The sequence below is a fragment of the Condylura cristata genome, unplaced genomic scaffold, assembly GCF_000260355.1.
Source record: "Condylura cristata isolate star-nosed mole 26May11 unplaced genomic scaffold, ConCri1.0 scaffold00026, whole genome shotgun sequence".
In the NCBI taxonomy this organism is placed as follows: domain Eukaryota; kingdom Metazoa; phylum Chordata; class Mammalia; order Eulipotyphla; family Talpidae; genus Condylura; species Condylura cristata.
In genome coordinates this window covers 20171450-20191387 of record NW_004567127.1, presented here as the reverse complement: position 1 = coordinate 20191387, position 19938 = coordinate 20171450, and the positions used below count along the sequence as shown (strand labels likewise).

At 33.5% G+C, this 19938-nt stretch overlaps 1 protein-coding gene across 1 annotated transcript in view; it reads left to right on the top strand.

Moving 5' to 3' along the window:
- The window catches only part of BRDT (bromodomain, testis-specific), a 32198-nt gene that overhangs the window by 8815 nt on the left and 3445 nt on the right, over positions 1-19938 (top strand). The window contains exons 8-16 of the mRNA XM_004689527.1: positions 592-764; positions 862-1154; positions 1240-1353; positions 1436-1597; positions 8684-8742; positions 11609-11777; positions 16626-16726; positions 17309-17514; positions 18055-18229. Of these exons, the coding sequence (XP_004689584.1) occupies positions 592-764; positions 862-1154; positions 1240-1353; positions 1436-1597; positions 8684-8742; positions 11609-11777; positions 16626-16726; positions 17309-17514; positions 18055-18229 (1452 nt within the window). The remainder of the gene's footprint in view (positions 1-591; positions 765-861; positions 1155-1239; positions 1354-1435; positions 1598-8683; positions 8743-11608; positions 11778-16625; positions 16727-17308; positions 17515-18054; positions 18230-19938) is intronic.

The window sequence follows — 19938 nt, the reverse complement described above, 5'->3', positions numbered from 1 at the left end:
ATGCAAGTTTTTATATTTGTTTGAGGAGCTACTGCTGCTGTATTATAAAAGTCATTTATCTACATTAAAAACTTAAATATTTTAGATAACTTTGTATTTGTGGCCTTATTTACTTACTGACAACAGTTTTAATGTTTAGTCTTTTCCTAGTCAAAAATCTTTATATCTTAAGTTTCTGTTAACTTATATGCCTAGCCACAATGAGTTGATTCTAACTGAAATGATTTATTGTACATAACGTGAGATATTTATGGATGAGAACTTTGACATCTGTTGCCTTTTAGGATAACGTGTTAACCTGCTCTGAACTCAAGCCAGAAGAATCGATGATTTAAATAAACACTTACAACAACCTGGAAATGTTAATTATTCTTGATCTGATTTAAGATAGATATTTAAGCATTTTGTTTGAGCATGTGATAGTGTTTGCAATTTAATTTGTGCCCATCATTGAATTTGTGAATTAGAGTAAGAACATGAAGGAAATGTTATATGTAATTAATTTCATCAGGGGTATTTTGAATGCCTTCATATTTTCAAGTGTCTGGTTATTTAGAACTATGAGTATTTAGAGAATGTTTCCTTTTTCAGCTTAAAGCTGTTCATCAACAACTACAAGTTCTGTCCCAGGTACCTTTCCGTAAGTTAAAGAAAAAAAATGAGAAGTCTAAAAGGGAAAAGAAAAAAGAAAAGGTTAATAACAGAGATGAAAATCCAAGGAAAAAGTTTAAGCAAATGAAATTAAAGGAAAAGCCCAAGGGCAAGTAAGTATCTTTCATGATGCATTATATAAAAATGTTATTACCTAAAGTAAATTTGACTAAATGTAATGTTTATTTTCATAAAACTAATATGTTACAGGCAGCCAAAGAAGAGAAAGCAACAGGTCACTGCTCTGAAACCTGAAGATAATGAAGATAATGCTAAACCTATGAACTATGATGAGAAAAGGCAGTTAAGTTTGGATATTAACAAACTCCCTGGAGATAAACTTGGGAGAGTTGTTCACATAATACAATCAAGAGAGCCTTCTCTGAGAAATTCCAATCCTGACGAGATAGAGATAGACTTTGAAACCCTGAAAGCATCAACACTGAGAGAACTTGAAAAATATGTGGCTGCATGTCTAAGAAAAAGACCACTAAAACCCCATGGTATGTATTTCTGTACATTAGGAGAAATCAGTCCAGTATTCATGTTAGTTGAGTTGTACTAACTCCTTTTTCCTTAATTATACAGCAAAGAAAGTAGTGAAATCCAAAGAAGAGCTACATTTGCTGAAAAAACAGGAGTTGGAAAAGCGCTTACTGGATGTCAATAATCAGTTAAATTCTAGAAAACGTCAAACAAAATGCAAGTGGCAGGTTTTTATTTTGTTGTTCCTGTGACTGTTGAATTCTGTTGTTATTTTAATGTATTTTTGCCTATTTTATAGGTGAGAAAACTCAACCACCCAAGACCATGGCCGTGGCAAGTGGTTCCCGACTGAGTGAGAGCAGCAGCAGCAGCAGCAGCAGCAGCAGCAGCAGCAGCAGCTCAGACTCTGAGAGCAGCAGCAGTGATTCGAGTTCCTCCGACAGCAGTGATTCTGAATCAGGTTAGCTGCCCCCTTACGTACGCTTCTGTTTGTGGGAGGATTCTCTCCTTGTAATAGCGAGACTTAATCTTGAAGTGCTTGTTAGTTACCCAGACTCCAGTTTGGATGCCACACGTTCTGAATTGCATGTTGACAGTATTACTGTTTTTCTTGAGAGATGCTGTGTAAAATGAAACTTCATATTATACACATGTCACTTACAGGCTTGTAATGTTGAACGTAAGTTTACTAAAGGTGGGATAGTTTCAATAATAAATGCCAGAATATATCAAATAGTAAAATGCTGATCTCCACTTCTTTTTATGAAATAAAAGGTTATTTGAGGACACGTTTCACTTACTCTCCATGTTATAGCAAATCACTCTAATGTTGGAAATGTTTCCTGTTGTGGCAATATATTCTAAAAACAAGTAATTATTTTTAATTAAGCCAGTCATTCCAGAAAGTGTAAAGCAGTTGGTTTTTGGTTTTTTTTTACTTCTGTGGTTTCTTCATAGCAGAATATTACCTTCCTTTCATAGAAAAATGTACTTGAAATTCAGGTTCTCAGTTATGCCAAAATACCATATTAACTCCATAGTGTATCACAGCCTTGTCAAGCATAACTCATTCATTTTCCTTTGTGCTCTTTCTTTGATGGTTTTATAGTTGACCACTTATCACTGCCTCAAGTTGCTGACTTGGCAGTGGCATTTCATCATTGATTACCAAAAGGCAAAATCAGAATATTGGGTCCTTTTGTGCCTAAAATTTTGCTTTATTTTTTATGGGATGTTTCTTGTTTGTCATGAATTTCATTTATCTTTCTAAAGAGAAATATTCCCGCATAGAATATTGTCACAGCAGGAATCCTTACCATTCGTAAGAGTATCCCTTCTTATGTCACTTGTAGTAAGGGACTTCTTGCTTGCAGTATTTCTCACTGTGGGTTCTGTTTAGTTTGTATGCATGTGGTTCTGATTGCTGCCTTTTGTTTTTTTACATTTTTCTTTAGTACATAGTGGTAAACATTTTTGTTAGAATAAAAAGAAGTAATTTTTACTTTTGTTGGAATTTGTCATACTAGAAAATTTTTTAATTTAGGGCTTTGATTATACATTGTTTCCTTATATTTGACTTTTAAACATACTATTGGAAAAACAAGTTGCATTTAGTATTTTAAATTGTATTTAGCATTTGTGATTTCATCTAATAAAGCATTTGTGGTGTAATAAGTTAGAGCACCTTGTCTTTTATTTGTAGGCTAAAACTTTAATCATAGTGTTAGTTTGAATTATCTAATTATATATTGATTATTGATCAATAAATGCTTTGAGTACTACAGGGAAATTACCACTAAAGCATAAAGTATTTTAATAAGTAACTTAAATTTCATTAGAGTTAATAGTTTCTGAAAGAATCCCCTAAATGTTGCTTTAAGGAAAGAATGTTTAATCACGCACTCTGTGCCCTTAAAATGTCTAGCAGAATAACTACTTCAGGATTCTAATCGTAAAGTACTATTGAATTTTATTTCATGACTGACATTTTTGTTTAATGTCATGTTTTTCAAGTAGTGGGCTGTTTTTAAAAGCATTATAGTTAAAAGTAGCAGTTTTTAAAATTTCAGCCCACATTATGGATGGATAATGTGTAGATTTGTAGCACTAAAGTAAATTTGTCTTCTAACAGGATATGAAGTATCCTTTATCTTTGAAATTTTAGTACTTTTGTAACTATTCAAGTTATCATCCTCATTGGAAAAACAATATAATGTATGCTATAATTTGTAAGTGTAGTGCCTGATGTAATAAGGAAAAGACAGGTTTTTTAAAATTAAACTAACAGATGATGTAATAGCATCATTTATCATAAATATTAAGTTCTCATTAAAATGCTTCAAAAATCATAACTTTTAATGTGTAAACTAAGAATTCTTTTTACTTTACTGAGAACAATAAATAAAAAGAATTTTAAACTGAAAAATGTCTAAGTCAGATTATGACACTAGCAGTATCTACTGAAAGATTAAGTAAAGCATCTATTCTTAATTATTCGCATGACTTTCTGAAGGGGCAGATGACAGATCCCAAATCTAAAGTTTTAGGTTAGGGATAAATGAACCATTTTCTGAGAAAATGAAATGTGAAAATTAGATATATTAGCAAAAATTTTATGTTAGTAAAAATACCTGAAAATTAAGATTTTTTTTAGATTTAAAACTTACCAAGACTTGTACAGACTGAAATTTACAGTAATGTTTTGATTCCTAGAACTCTGGTTAAGAAAGCAGTTGATTATTCAAGATAATACCTGTGAATATAATTTCATTCCTTCAAATACTTACCAGAGGAAACCTTTCTGGAAGCTTCTGTGAAAAATGCTTTTTTTGATAGGATATGGAACTTTAGTAAATTTTTCTTAATCTATTTTATAATGCCTGTCTTCCTAAATTTTATGACAACTTAACAAGGTATAATTTTCTTAACCAATCTCAGACTTTTATAATTTTGTTTATAAGGAACAGAGCTCTAAAATAACTTTACTAAATTCATTAATATCATTAACTCTTACGTTTTTATTGTTATCCTATATTGTGAGTTGATCTCTTTTTACTAAAATATCATTCTGTTTAGATGTGCCAAAATATTTTAAGAGTAGAGCTGTAACAAATATTTAAGTATTATAAATGGTGTTAGAGCTATTTATCCTACATTACTTAAAATCAATTTCTATGTATTTCAGATCTTATTTTATGAACTTTTGACAAACATGGACTTAACTCTGGTTTTTTAAATAGAATTTAGGTGGCAAAGAGTGATTTCCAAGAAAAGTTACATTTAAAAGATCTATTATTTCAGACAAGCTATAAATCAATGCTAAGATAGAATTGTAGTAAAACACCATACCTTCGAAAAATAAAAATGAGGAATCTATAGACTAGGTGTACTTCACTTTAAATTCCAAAGTGATTTGATTTTATCATTTATCTTCCTGACTGATAATAGCATATGAAGATTATCATGTGCAGGTAAATCAAGAGTGTTTATTAAACATTGGTGTAAGTGTAAACTATTTTAAAACTATTTTTTGTTACCAACAAGTTATTATGAAATGTCAGGTCAAAGACATACACGAGGCTTGACAATGAAATGAATACCCTGTGGGTAACACCGTTGGTTAGCGAGGCTTTGCTCTTACACACATGAGTTGCTAACTGTTGAGTTTCTATTGTTCAGCAGCATTGAGGCTACAGTGAGTAATATAACAAGGAAGAATACAATTAGCTTTAATCTTGTGGCTAATAATATGGCTGAAAAATCAAGCAGCTCATCTGCAGTAGTGCTTTTGATTGAAACCTCCAGGAACTATATAAATGTAAGCACATATTCTTGATTAGTACGGGATAGAATATTTTGCAGAGATGTTTATCATTTCAGCGGTTAAATTATTACACACAAAGAAGCTCAACGCTTATGGTGTCAGTTCTTAGCTGGTTAAGACAGTGGATTTGTCCCTTCATCTGTTGGACCTTTTGCTTTTATAGGGTTCAATGTAATGTGCAGAGAGTGACACTTATTACATTCTTTAATAATTGCTCCGTCTTTTAACTTTCTTAGTTATGGGTAACTTCAAAATAAGAATAGAGTAACAATTTCTCTTTTGGTGCGAAAACCTAGGTTTTCTGTTGAAGTGACAGGATGTGGGTTTTTGTTTTTGTTTTCATGCAAGGTTAAAAGGACAAACTTGGTTCAAGTCTAGATTTTGTTTTACCACCAGAGAAGGTGCTTTAGTAAATATAGGAAGTGCAGAATGACAATTTTGGAGTAGTCTTAGTCATTCAAACCAGAAGACGATTCAGTGTCTATAATTTTAAGTTTTTGAAACTTTTATTAGTTTCTCATCAATTGAAATGTTTTTAAAGCAAAAAAAAAAAAAAAAAGAGGATAAATTTGGTCCAAGCTTGATTAAACACTTGTATATATTAAAATCTGTACTGGAACCTTGGGTCTTAGAAATAATGATAAATTTTGTCTTATACATTGAGAAAATTTCAAATTGAATCTCCCTAAATAAAAAGGCAATCTTGGACAGTTTCTCACCTGTGGCACTACATTATAATCACCTCTAAAAACTTAAAATAGTGTACATCTGAATGGGGCCAGGTATACATAGTTCAGAGTATCCCATGTGAATGTGTGCTGTCCTCTTTGAAAAGCATGTGTTTACGATTTTTGTTTGATTCTTTTCCCTACAGTCTAGTCAGGTTTAAATAAACTAGGTAAAAGGAATGGGTTATCTATAAGTGGTTTGTTCTACTTTAAAAATCAGTATCAAACACTTCAGAGAAAATTGCCTAAGTATTTTTTTAATGGAGCAAACTTTTTTATATTAAAAGCAAATTGCTTGATTTTTGTCTATAGAACATGGCTTAGGTGATAAATTAACATCACCTAATAGCTTAGGAGTAGAGTAACACTTTAAAAAAAAAAAGATTTATTTATTTATGCATACAAGGACTGGCTGGGATGCAGGCCAGAGGTGGGGAGGGGGTGGGGGAATAAGAGGATTCACCAGAGACAGTGAGGACCAGGACAGGCAGATCAACTGAAATACAATGCTGAAGGGAGCATCAGTTGAGACAGGAGAGGTCTGCTATGCCTTGTGGGTCAGCTCCCTGGTCAGGGATGGAAATCATGCCTGCAGTTGAAATCATGCTGTGGTGGCTGGTGATAGCTTAGTAGCACTGACATTAACCAGGGAGGCCCAAGTAGTAAAAATTCTTTCCTATTTAAAATAAGGTAGCAGAATAAGGTAGAGATTTCTAATCACTTTTCTATAAATTTGTTTTACATAATGGAAGTGTGATTTATTTTCTAACTTAAGAATCTTCAGTAATTGTTCTTGCTTGATATGTGGCATTACATTTTGGTTTTACATTGTGAATATATTTTTGTTTGGCTTATGGAGTTTTGAAGTCCATATTGGCTTGTTGATAACATTTGATATCTCTGGAGCATTGATCCCAGTGATTTAATCAAATACATGATTCCAGTACTTTTCTCTTTAGATGATTAATATTTTTGCTAGTTCAAAATCAAAACTTCCAATCAGTTTTATATATATATATTTTTGGGGGGGGATACGGAAAGAGAACATACTAAAGAATGTGCATAATATGGATTTGTCTAGTAGTTTATGTGTATTACCCAATTTTATCCACATAAGGTAGGTATGTTGTAATCACAGTTTCCTGGAGAAATTAGTTGCCGCTATTTGTATATATACTCCAGAGCACAATTTAGCTAATGTTATTAGGGACCTGGTAAGGTTTTTTTCACCAATTGAAATGTTATATTAAGCTTTATAGTAAAAATGTACATGTTTGAATTTTTATTTCAAAGGCCAAGATACCATAAGTAAACAGAAATACGCAGTTTTATTTTACTATGTTCCTGGAAAGTGAGCTACGTAAGACTCAAATGAGAAGCAAAATATTAAGTTACAGGCTTAGTATTATTCATTACTAATATAGCTAATATATAATGAGTATAGCTGTCATTTTTCACCCAGCTACATAGTTTATAAGACTTTTATTATGATACATACAATATAGGTGGTTTGGTTCTTTCTGTAAATTAGAATTCATTGATGGCTTTGCTAATATCTTCAGCTTTTCAAGTGCTAATTTTTATAATAATTCTAAATTTGTTTTATATGTCAGAAAACAAAGATAAATCCTTGACTATTTTAACAGAACACTTACATGGTATGTCATACTTTTATTATACGTAAGAGTTTATGTTGTAGAATAATATAGTTTAGGTGCATATTTGAATAATTGATAGATATATAGATGTGCATATATTTTATGATCATATTAATGAGGTCTTTTTTAATTCAAAGCTAAAAATCATAACTTTTCCTTAAATGTGAAAGCTGCCTGAATCTGTATTCTCAATCTTTGTAGACTGTCTTCTTCCCTTACTTTTCCACCTAACGCTTGACACTTAAAATAATATTTAGTGGAGTGACATTAAGATGGTTCGTGTCATTTTAAATACTTGAATTCTTTAAATTAAAGCACGTCATTGAGTGGCATTTAGCAATTTTAACAATGTCCAGCATCAAACACCTTAGGAGAGGAAAGAACAGTAACACATCCAATGGAAACTGATGGCATTTCAGGAGGCAGAAGGTAATTATTAAAATTAGAATATTTTAAGTTTGAATAAGATTTGGTGTTGACCAGCCTTGGTGCACTAGAACCTGAAGCAAATAATGCTTGCGTGGTTCATGAAAAACTAGCCTGAAGAGATGGGTCAAGGCATTAATTACCAATTTGGTGCTTTGCTGCACTGACTAGGCTGTGATTTGGGAGGTTAGTACCAGAATCAATTATAGGATAAAGAACAAGGAACAGAATTAGCCCTTTCACAGAGAGGTCTCTGTTTATATCTACTTATACCTCCATTGTCAACTATAAAGGCATTTTTAAAGGAAAAGAATTACTATAAACTCATTTGTTACTATATAGTTGTGGTTGCCAAATAGTTTAGAAGTAATTAGAATATTTATTAGATGGGTTCTTTATTATTACTGCTTAGCAAGCAAAAGCAGATGTTATCACAAAATCAGATTGCTTCACTTTTTAATAAGACTTATCTACTCGGATAATGACTACCCTTCTCTTATAATAACTTCTTAATTGTTTTAAGCCTCTTATGGCTATATTTATGGCTGCCTGATAGAAGATTATTGTAGTAGAGTTCGTACTGCATGTTCAACTTGTTATCTCTGTTGTGACTTGTTCTTTTTGAAACTATCACTTATCCAAGTTCTCTACTGTGAAGTAACACACTGTTCTTTTTTTGCCTATATAATCCAAATTGAAATTCATGAGTGGATATTTATTCCATTATGCCCTTTAAGTTTTGACTGACTCAAAGAGGGCAAAACCTGGTAACTAAGGATTTCTTAATTGAAGAGGTTGGTAGTAAAGGCATTTCCTTGAAATCACCATTTTCTAATATAATTTATTTTGTAACTTAGATGGTAATTTTTAAGCTAACAAATTCTGAAATACTTATTTATATACATTTACAGAAGTGTTTCCTAAATTTACTGGAGTAAAACAGAATGATTCTCCTAAAGAGAATATAAAGGTAAGTTATTTCATCATTTTACCTTAAAATTTTTATATAAAAAATTTTAATTAGTATACAGTAACTTTCTTTAAAATAATTACAGTAACTTTCTTACATGATAAATGGTTTTCACTCTTTTTGTCAGTTACCTGTTTTGAAAATTATTTCCCTGAAGAAAATAAGATAGAGAAGCTATTTGGTTTCCTTTTCCTTACAAGATACAATTGTTTTCTTAGTCAAGCAGAGCTAGAACAAATTATAGCTACTTCAGCTTAGCCTTACAGTTTAACTAGAGGGAGACAGGGGGACAATTTTAATATTCTCATGTGCCTGTATGAGGTGGAATTTTTCCCCCAAAAAAGAAAAAAAAGGTTAATAGGGAAATGAACTTTTATAAAGTTAAAGCTTAAATCATCACCTACTATTAACTGTAGCATATTGCTTGGAGCATAGCAGTAATTTTGTCTTTTACTAATTTAGTTCATCATGCCCATATAAAACACTATCTACCCAAATATAGAACTATAATAATTTTATTTGATATTATCTAATTTAGTTAGGGGAATACAACATAAATAACACTGTCTTGAAGGAGCTCTAAGTTTGGAGAGGAAATATAATTATTTGGTTAAGAAATTATATGATTAGTATTATAGTTTATTGAGAAAATGAAAAGAAATATATGTGTGTGTATGTGTGTATATATATGTATATGTATATATATATGTATGTGTATATATATATATATAAAGCCACACACTTCCTGAAGGAGAGGGAATGCTTAAAATGGGCCTGAAATGTACAGAAAAAGGGAAGAAATTATTAGTATATTGCCTAGGGATTAGGGACTTATTTTTTAATATACTAAGGATCAGGGACTTATTTTTTAAAACAGTTAGTAGCATGAAGGGGGGAAGCACAGAAGTGTCTTCAGGTAAATATGGAAGCAGAGTGTATTTGTAATGGGCAAGATAGCTTGGGAGATATACACAGAGGTCTTTGAATACTTAGTGAAATGCTAATATTTAATTGGGTAGAAGTGAACTATCAAAAGCTGAAGCTTTTGAGTAGGCAGGAGACTGCCCTGTACATATTATTGGAATCAGGAAATTATGTCAAATTGTGCATGAACTTTGGAAGCATTCCCAATATATAACATGTAGAATGCTTACTTAGGAGCAATTTGTAGCCAAATGTTTTACAGAGGTTACTGTATATATTGCCATGGACAGATGCATGTATTTTTGAATTTCAGAAAGCTATTTTTGTTAACTTAAACCTCAGCATTTGACTTTGAACTTTGAGATTGGGTGTATATTATTTTGGGGACAAACATTTCTATGTTTATCCATTATCTATTAAATGGAAAATTCCAAGCTAGCATAGGCATTCATTCACTTTTATCTACTTATTCAAGAGCCATTATTAGACAAAGGGAAAAAATTGTCATATTCATCTCAGTACTGCCTGCTATTTAAAATTCAGGAGATAAGGTACCTGGACTTTGTACTATAACTTAACTTGCTACTGAATAGATGTGAGGTTTTAGGTAAGTTTCTTTTGTTATTTCTAAGACCTATTGTAAACTCTAAATGGGGATAATCCATAGAATAATTGGGAAAGTTAAGGAAGATAATATAAAGGGCTTAGTCTGGTGCCTTGCACATAATCGACATTAGATTTATAACATATTTTTTTTATTTTATTAATTTTAGATTTACAATATTTAAATTAGCTGTTTTACTTCATAGTTAACTAGATACTGAATCAAAATTTGATGGTAGTTGTATGGATGAAGAATCATGGGATATTTTGGGCCCTCCCTAGTGGTACACTGGGTTAAAGCTCAGCAGTATGAAGCTGTCCGCAGCCACTGCAGCATGAGTTTGATGCCAGGGTCCAGGAGATCCACATGGCGCAGCAGACCTCTCATGACTCACATGCTGCTCTCCTCAGCAGTGTATTTTAGTCAGTCTGCCTGTCCTGTTCCTCACTCTGCCTCTGGTGAATCCTCTTATCCCCTGCACCTCCAGCCTATACCCCAGTTCTTGTATGCATAAATAAATAAATCTTAAAAAGAAAGAATCGTGATTTTTTTAACATCTCCTCCCAATGTCTACAATTCAAATAGGAGAAAAGGGATAAAGAAAAATAGGTTAGCCCTCCCTGGTGGCGCAGAGGGTTAAAGCACAGCACTAAGAAGCTAAAGCCATTTCCACATGAATTCAATCCCTGCCTGCCCTGGAGGTGACCACATGGCATGACTGACCTCTCCTGACCTGCCTGCTGCTCCCCTCAGCAGTGTATTTCATCAATCTGCCTGTTCTGCTCCCCACTCTGTCTCTGGTGAATCCTCTCACCCTCCGCATCTCTGGCCTGTACCCCAGTTCTGTATGAATAAATAAATAAAAACTCTTTAAAAAAAAAGAAAAAAAATAGATTAGTCTCTAGATTTAGTGTAAAACTTAGTCTTTATTCAGTAACTCACAGGAAAACAATTTAAATAGCTGAAACATAAGTTTATGTCTACTACTGAAACTACTGAAATACTACTGAAAAGAACTGAAATATAAGTCTGTGTCTACTACTCATGTAACTTTGGCCAGGTTACTTAACCTTTTTCAACCTTAGTTTTTTCATTTGTAAGACAGTGATAATTGTAATTTTGTATAACTTAATATATTTGAAAGACAATATAAAACCATATTCCATCTAATTTTTGTTTTCTTAGTTATAGTTCTTGTATGGTTAAAACGCTGAAAGTAATTTTTATCAATATGTTGAGTTTTAGTGGTACATACCTGAAATTTATCTTATAAATGCAGTGTTACTTCACTTAACAAACATCTCTGAAAGGTAATTTTATTTGACTTTGTTTTAGCAGATACAATCTTCTATACAAGATACAAGTACTGTGAAAACTACCCTTATATATCAGACTGCACATTTATGTGGGGAACCACCAAATCACCTTCAGCTAGCATGTAATCAAGAATCTGAACATTTGCAAAATGTGAAAAACATAACACCTTTACAAAGTCTGCCTCCTTCAGGTAAGAAATTAACAAGTAAATGATTATATTCAGGAACTTAAATTTATCTATGAAAATTCTGTAACCATCTTAAAAAGTTGCATGTTTGGGAGACTGAAAATTTTAACTAGTAAATTCCAGGTTAGAAATAATCACACGTTGTTCAAACTTACTTGCTTTATGCCCAGAGATACTCATTTTTGAATTAGAAAATTTGTACAGCTATTTCCATGTAGATTATATACATTGGCAATTAAACCTTATATAAAAACCCTGTGTTTGACTAAATTTTTACGTTAGATTCCTTTGACTTTATAATAAATAAATCTTTTTGATAATCTTACGTGATGGCGCTGTCTATCAAAACTGAGGATGTATGGCCTAAGGATTCTTACCTGATACTGATGAGCTTAGCTACTGAGCTCCTTGAGATACTAGTATATTCAGGCCTATACTAGAGGCAAATGTGAATATTCTCTATCCATGTCTCCTCCTCTTTAGGCTGTTTTCTGGTTCCCACTTGGCCTTTCAAGGGCAGAGATTTCGCCAAGGCAGAAGAAATTTCTGAGCTGTATTAATGCAGCACAGATTAAGAGAAACATTGAATTGTGATCTCCCTCTGTTGCTTCCAATGAAAGTACCCTACTGTTCAGCGTTTGCATATCCCATTTTGTATTTAACTTGAGCTGTAGTTCTTTATTGTGAAGAAGGAAGTGGAAATCAAAAAAGAAATTACCTAAAGCAACACTGGAAGGCAACTATGAAGAATAAACAAAAATTCAAAGTATTAAATACTTAATGTGCATCCTTTTCTGAAAACATTTTCTAGATACTTAGAGAATAACATAGGATATGTAGCAGTTCTAGGTCATGAATTGTCTTGAATACCAGTGCTACATTTGAATCTTTTTTACATGATAAATATCTTCAAATAAGAGCATGATGCAAACAGATTTTATACTTGAAAAAGTTGGCTGTTTACTATATAGATCATAGATTAAGATGAACATACTTTCATGTAGTTGGGACCAAGTAAAGAAACTTAGTGCTATAGCTTAGGAAAGAAATCATGAGGACCAGAACAAAAGCAATAAGTATAGGAATGATGTAGATAAATTAGACATTTTTATAGCAGAGTTGATAGATTTTATTAGAATGAATGTCTTTTACTCTAAGGTATATGATAGTTGAGCTGAGAATAAAAGGCAGTTATTTAAGACATGTTGGAGCAACAAAGGAATATCTGTTGAATATCTAATTGAAAACATACTACTAGAAATAGCTTTCTTACGGGGTGTAACAAAATTTTTAATTTTGGAATTACCAGTATATACAAGATGATATTTGAAGCTTGTAGAATGAATGAAAACACCCAGGAAAATGTGTAGAGTAGAAAGAAAAAGGTCAGGGACAAATTCTAGGAAACAGAAATTCCTCAATAAAAGTAGGGAAAATTAATAGGCTAAAAAACAAAAACAAGCGAAGGAAAAGGATATACTTGAGGTCAACTAAGGTAAGCGCATTAGAAACTAATCACCAAGAATACAGAGTGTACTTAGAGTGTAAAATGGAACAAAGAGAAAGGTTTAAATTGGCAATGTAAAAAGCTTTTGCAAAAGATTTTTTAATATTCATTGTGATTGTAGCAGGAGCTAGATGGTTTTAAATTGAGAATTGTGAAATCTGAGTGTAAACTATTCTTTTAAGAACTTTGTTGGAAAGAATGGAAAGATGGTGATAGCTTTAAGAGGAATGAAGGCTGTGTTTCTTGGACTGAAAGAGGTATTTTGAATCAGATATTGAATGTGCTTGTTCTGAAAGTCACTCTGAAAGAACTAGGGAAAGCTTGCAGTTTTCATTATAGCACTTAATAGAAAAATGGTTAAGGATACCATGGAAATGGAATAAAGGCAATTGAAAACTGTAGTTGTGACGATACTTCATTTTTAAAACACCATCTATGAAAAACCAGGCTTGAAATACTTCAATCTTCAGTCAAGCCTAATTTATTGTATTATTTCAATTTCTATTTGTATGTTGCTTGTGAGTTACTAAATAGTGTAAAGGTTCTGCATTTACTGTTTTCCTGAACCAAAGTGGTTTGCACTTGCTAACTGTAGGTGGCACTATGCCCAAGTGAAACTGAATGTGTGTAACCTCAAAAAGGTTCTACATAGAATTTTAGTCTGGTTGCGATTTAAAGTAGATTTTAAGAAGCTGAATTTCTAAGTGCTGTCAGTTTCTTAAAAAAAAAAACCTTGCCATTACCGCCACATGAACTGGAAGATGTCTAATTTTTTTCATTGAAATAAATTTAAGTTTTTAGTCACAAAAGATTCTTAACCTTAACTTACAATTACCCTTTTCCTCATAAAATTCTATACTCAATTATATTAAGAACTTTAAAAAAAAAAAAACACCAAAAACTTATGCTGTAGTATCCTGTGAATTAACATGCCAAATGAGAATGTAAATCAAGGCATTTACCCCTTGTTGGAGAAACCTATAACTGCCATATAAGTAAAATTAAAATAAATCTTAAGTCTGAGGAAAGATGAATTTTGAAGTGTCATGTCATCATCCAGATAAAAATGATTTTCAGAGATTTGATTCTTTACACATATCTCAGACTTACACGTTTCCCTTGAACACTCCATCTCTTTGAATGTTGCTAATGGATATCTCTAGCTGCCTACTTTTAAATGTTTGTAATAATCTGAGTTACATCCTTAAGCCTATTTTTCCTTTTCCAGGGACTTCCAGCCATTTTCCAAAGTATAGCTCATTAAGCTAGTGATCAGCTGTCACCTCAGTAGGATTGGAGCAGCTTTCCCACTTAGCAACATACCATGCTTTGGGTGGTAATCTGCTCATCCTTCTGGGGTAATACCTGGGGTCTGACTTCTAATCTCATTTGCATCCCCAGGGTCCAACTGTGCTGAACATCTTTCATACACATCACAGTCATGCCAAAACACAGTACATTTTAACTGAAATTTCTCTTTTTTGCATCCCCACACAGACTTTTAATGGCGTCTTAATAATGGCACTGCCGCCCTTGCGTGCGGTAAGGACACCAAGGCTAACAAAAAGCCGCTTTATTATCCTGGCACTTGACTCAGCGGATTTGCACTCACTCCAAAGACTGAGTGCGCTGTCCAGAAATTGATGAGTTTATATACATTTCAGCTTGGCTGGGGGGGCTATTTTGTAACTGTTTAAGGTCAGAGGTGATATGAATTACAGTCCCAGAAATAATAGAGCACATTGCTTATCACAGGACCCCAGCTGCCCTGCTCATTGAGTACCTTGCTTCACCACCTCTTTCCAACTAAGAGTAAGAAAACTGGAAGCCATCTACACTTTTCTTTGTACTTCTCAAATAATTTTAGCCCAAATCAGAAAGTAATTTAATGCTGTACTTAAAGCTCCTTGTTTGTTGAAGTGAGAAAATATAGATACACTGAACCCACTAGGGACATAGATCAGTAATTTTAAATGTCATAATTTTAAATTTCATTCTTGGCATCCTTTGGCAGTGCTTTGTCTCATCCTCCTTAGTGTTCCTCTCTTCTTTAAGCCTCAGCTTCAACTAGTGTAATGTAGCCAGAGAATTAGGGTATCAGGAGGCTTCATGGGTGATAGAAGTAGAATTGTTAAGTTCCTACCATATATAAGTGGCAGGATTTTGTGAACTTGATTCAGTCAACAAAAATACCTACCTTGTTCTCATGTGTCCCTTTTGTCTTTTTGCCATATACATACATACTAGACCCAGAGAGGATTGAAATCTAAATGACTCAATCAGGTTTTATGCAACGGGATAGACTTAGTGACAAATGACAGAAAACTGAGCTCAAATTGGCATAAACAGTAAGGAATTTGTTAGCTTGCATAACCAGGAGGCCGAAGATAGGTCACCTATTGTAGGCATAGTTTGACAAAGGCCTAAACTCTCTTCCAGTAGTTCTTTTGCCCATAATTAATGAAATAATACTATGAAAGCTGAGCAATTAACAGGGTTGCATAGTTCTCTTATCTCAGTCAACCAACTTACTGAGTTTTTACTCATCTCTTTACTACTAACACAGGTGTCCAGTATTTTAGTTCTTCCATTTTTTGGTATGTTTTCATTCTCAATTTACTACTAGTCAGCCTCTTTCCCTAGGTACCCTACACTGGCTGAGAACTGCTCTTGAATGCTATCACTAGTGTATGGGTAGAATTACTGTGATTGGTTTGTTTTAATCAAGAGTCATACATGGAGCTGAGGTCAGTCTACACAGTGGAGCACTGTTAGATACACAGTATCTGCTAGTCTAATACTTAATGAGGTATAAGAAAAATAATGGGGCTGTTTTTTGCTTTACAAACAGACAGCTGGTAATCTTAAAATGTTTTCCACCTTTCCATACCCACAAACAACAGATGGACTTTGAATGCACAACAATGTATCAGTTATGTAACTATGGGTACCTGACAGAATAAAGGGGACTAGAAAGCTTAGTTGGCTGTTTTCAGTCTCTCTCCCTGCCTCTCTGTGTATATGGACTCTTTCAGGATTAAAGATGTATCCAGGTACACCTGAGGCTCCAAGATTCTTCCCTTTGCCCAAATTGACAAACAATCTGCTTGGCCTGGGATGATTACAAGTGGGGAGGGTGGGCAGGGGAGTTAGATAATCAAGTATAAAATGTCTATTTTACTGTGTAACAATTCCACAACTAAGAATACCCGGATAAGAAGTATCACAGATTTGTCATTCTGTATGGTATAGTTTTTAAGCTACAGGGACTAAGGGGAAAAGTCAAATTGACAAGAGGCAAAATGAAATCTTGATTATGCTGTTATAAAAATGTGTGCATCTAGGTGATTCTGGACAACATTTGAATAACCAAACTGTGACACAATCATCTTGTGACAATGATACAATGGTGCTAGAATCTGAACGTCAAGCTCCTGTGCAGAAAGTAAGAGTAATGTTATTGTTTCCTCACAAATACTAAGGGGACTTAATTAAAATTGAACATGATATGGCATACAGGTATTTTAAGATATACTTTCATTGGGGCACACTGAACTACACTTTCGTTTATGTCTTTTAAGAACTGGTCGCGACCAGTTAATTTTTTTCTTTTTACCAAAGAGAGGAAGGACTTAATTATCTCTTGAGGGTTCTCAGCAAATAGTGTGCCATTATTATGGTATCATCTTACCTTGCCTCGTTAATTATTTGTATATCTTCTCTAGAGGAAGTAGGATTCCTCTAAGATAAAAATCTTACCACTTTAATTATATTTCTTGAAGATACATATTTTATATTAAATTGAGGTAATTTATGAATATGCTATTTCAACTTGATCTTAAATGAACAATTGAGTTTAGATCATATTTTCATGTTTTTTCTGACTTTAATACTCAAGTCTAGTAAAATACAAAGCCTTTGGAATTTTTAATTCAATCATTTATCCATTACTGTGTCAAAAATAACTTTTTCCTCTCAAATTTGGTTCTTTTCTATAAATGTAGAGTGAATTAATTATTTGTTTTAGGATATAAAGATCAAGAATGCAGAATCCTGGAAAAGTTTAGGCAAGCCGGTCAAAACACCAGGTGTATTAAAATCCTCAGATGAGCTCTTCAACCAATTTAGAAAGGCAGCAATAGAGAAGGAAGTAAAAGCTCGAACACAGGAACTAATACGGAAACACCTGGAACAGAATACTAAGGAACCAAAAGTATTTCAAGAAAACCAGAGGTCTGTAATATTTTAAGTGTTTATGATTCAGTTGTCTAATAGAACAGAGCACATTTTGATTAGAAAGAATAAATTTCCATTGATGTATTTTATTGATAAGAAGTAGCATCTGCTTTGAAGATGACAGAAATAATTAAGTAATTAATCTATTAAAGGCACTAATATTGAGAGACTAATAGAACAATACTGATAAAGGAAGATTATTTCAGGTTTGAGATTTGCAATGACTCCACCTTATGATGATGATTAATATTAACTATATTGTAATGAAAACATGATTATTTTTTAGAGATGTCTTAATGTTGTTTACAATCTCTACGTAAAAGGATTGTGACATACCTTGGTTAGTTTTTACTTTGTAGGTTGTACTATTAATGTAGGTTACAATTAAGGTTATTCTACATAAAAATTTACTTTAAAAATAGTAATTACATATGAAAAAGGAAGATATCTAGCATATTTCTTTGTCATTTAACAGATTATCTTGGTATCACAAACTTGAAAAGCTTAATCTGAGCAATTCTTTTTTTATTTTTTAAGGGAACCTGGCTTCACTCTAGAATCATTTTCAAATAAAATGCAAAATAAGTGCCTTGGAGAAGAGCAGAAAGAGCATCAGCAGTCATTGGAAACTCAAGATAAATGCAAACTGTGGCTTCTCAAAGACCGTAATTTAGCAAGGGAGAAAGAGCAAGAGCGGAGGAGGAGAGAAGCAGTAAGTGATTTTTTTTCTTTACTAAATTTAATAAAGATTTAAGCAGTAACTTCTGCATACTGAAAGGTATATTCAGGTGGTTTTTCAGTGACAATGGAGTTAGCTCTTTCATGAGGATTAGGTTCTGCAATCAGAATCTAAAATAAAAATTTCATAATCACAAGACAATCTTCTTTTTTAACTTTTTTTTTTTTAAGGTTTATTTGTGCACACAGAACTGGGGTACAGGCCAGAGGCTCAGGGGCGGCGAGAGGCTTCACCAGAGACAGAGTGGGGAGCAGAACAGGCAGATCAACGAAGTACACTGCTGAGGGGAGCAGCGGGCGGGTCAGGAGAGGTCTGCCACGCCATGTGGTCACCTCCGGGGCAAGCGGGAATCGAACTCATGCTGCAGTGGCTTTAGCTTCTCAGTGCTGTGCTTTAACCCGCTGCACCACCAGGGAGGGCCTCTTTTTAAACATTTTTTAAAAAAAAATTTTACTTGTTTATACATACAGAACTCTGGGATACAGGCCAGAGATGTAGGGGCGGTGAGAACATTCACCATAGTCAGAGTAGGAAGCAGAGCAGGCAGATTGAGGAAGTACACTGCTGAGGGGAGCAGCGGGCAGGTCAGGAGAGGTCTGCTGTGCCACGTGGGTGAGCGCCCAGGTGGCTGGAACTCACACCAAAGCGGCTGTGGCCAGCTTCGCAGTGCTGCACTTAAACCTACTGTGCCACCAGGGAGGGCCTCTTCTTAAAATTTTTAAATAAAAAAAATAATAATAATAAAAATTTTAAATGTTAAAAATTATTGAAAGCTGACCACAGAACTAAAACATAGCAGGAGTGTGGGGAGAGAAAGGTTGGAGAGGAATAAGAAGAAGGTGGTGGACAGTGGGTGGTGTTCATGAGTGCACGGTGGTGGCAGTGCCTAATTGGAATATCTAAATATTACATTAATTAAAAATAAAAATCTTTTATTTTTTAAGTCAAAAGAAAAAGTTCTTATGTTTACTCATACTCATTAGCTTCCATGTCCAGTACTTTATTCATGTGTTTAAATCCAGATTTCCAAATGGTGTAATTTATCCTTTCCTCAACAAACTTTTAACATTTTTTGCATTGCAGTATGGTCTGTTGATGGAGTCTTTTAGCTTTCATATATCTGAAAATATCTTTATGTGGCTTCTTCTCAGTTGACTTTTAGAGCAATTTTGGATTTACAGCAAAATTAAGCTGAAATTTATAGCAAAATTAAGCTCTCCCATCGATGCACAACTTTTCCAATCATCAGAATCTCACATTAGTGTGGTACATTTATTGCACAATCCATGATTCAACACTGACCCATTTATCAAGTTTAGTTTATCAAAAAAAAGTACATAGTTTACACTAGGATTCACTCATTGTATTGTTCTTTAGGGCTATGACATACCGTAGCTGTTAAGTACATTAAAAGTCACTGCTACTCCTATTCATCCCTCCTTCTAGAACCCCTGTCAGCCATTGATATCTCCATTGCTTTGCTTTTTCCATTATGGCATACAGTTCATACAAAATAGAGCTTTTTAGATACCTTTTATGTTTTTTTTGTATCGTGATAACTTTTCATTTTTTTAAAAAGATTCATTATTTCATTCACTCACTCATTCATTTGTTCATGCATACAAAACTGGGGCACAGACCAGAGGTGCAAGGATGGTGAGAGGATTCACCAGGGACAGAGT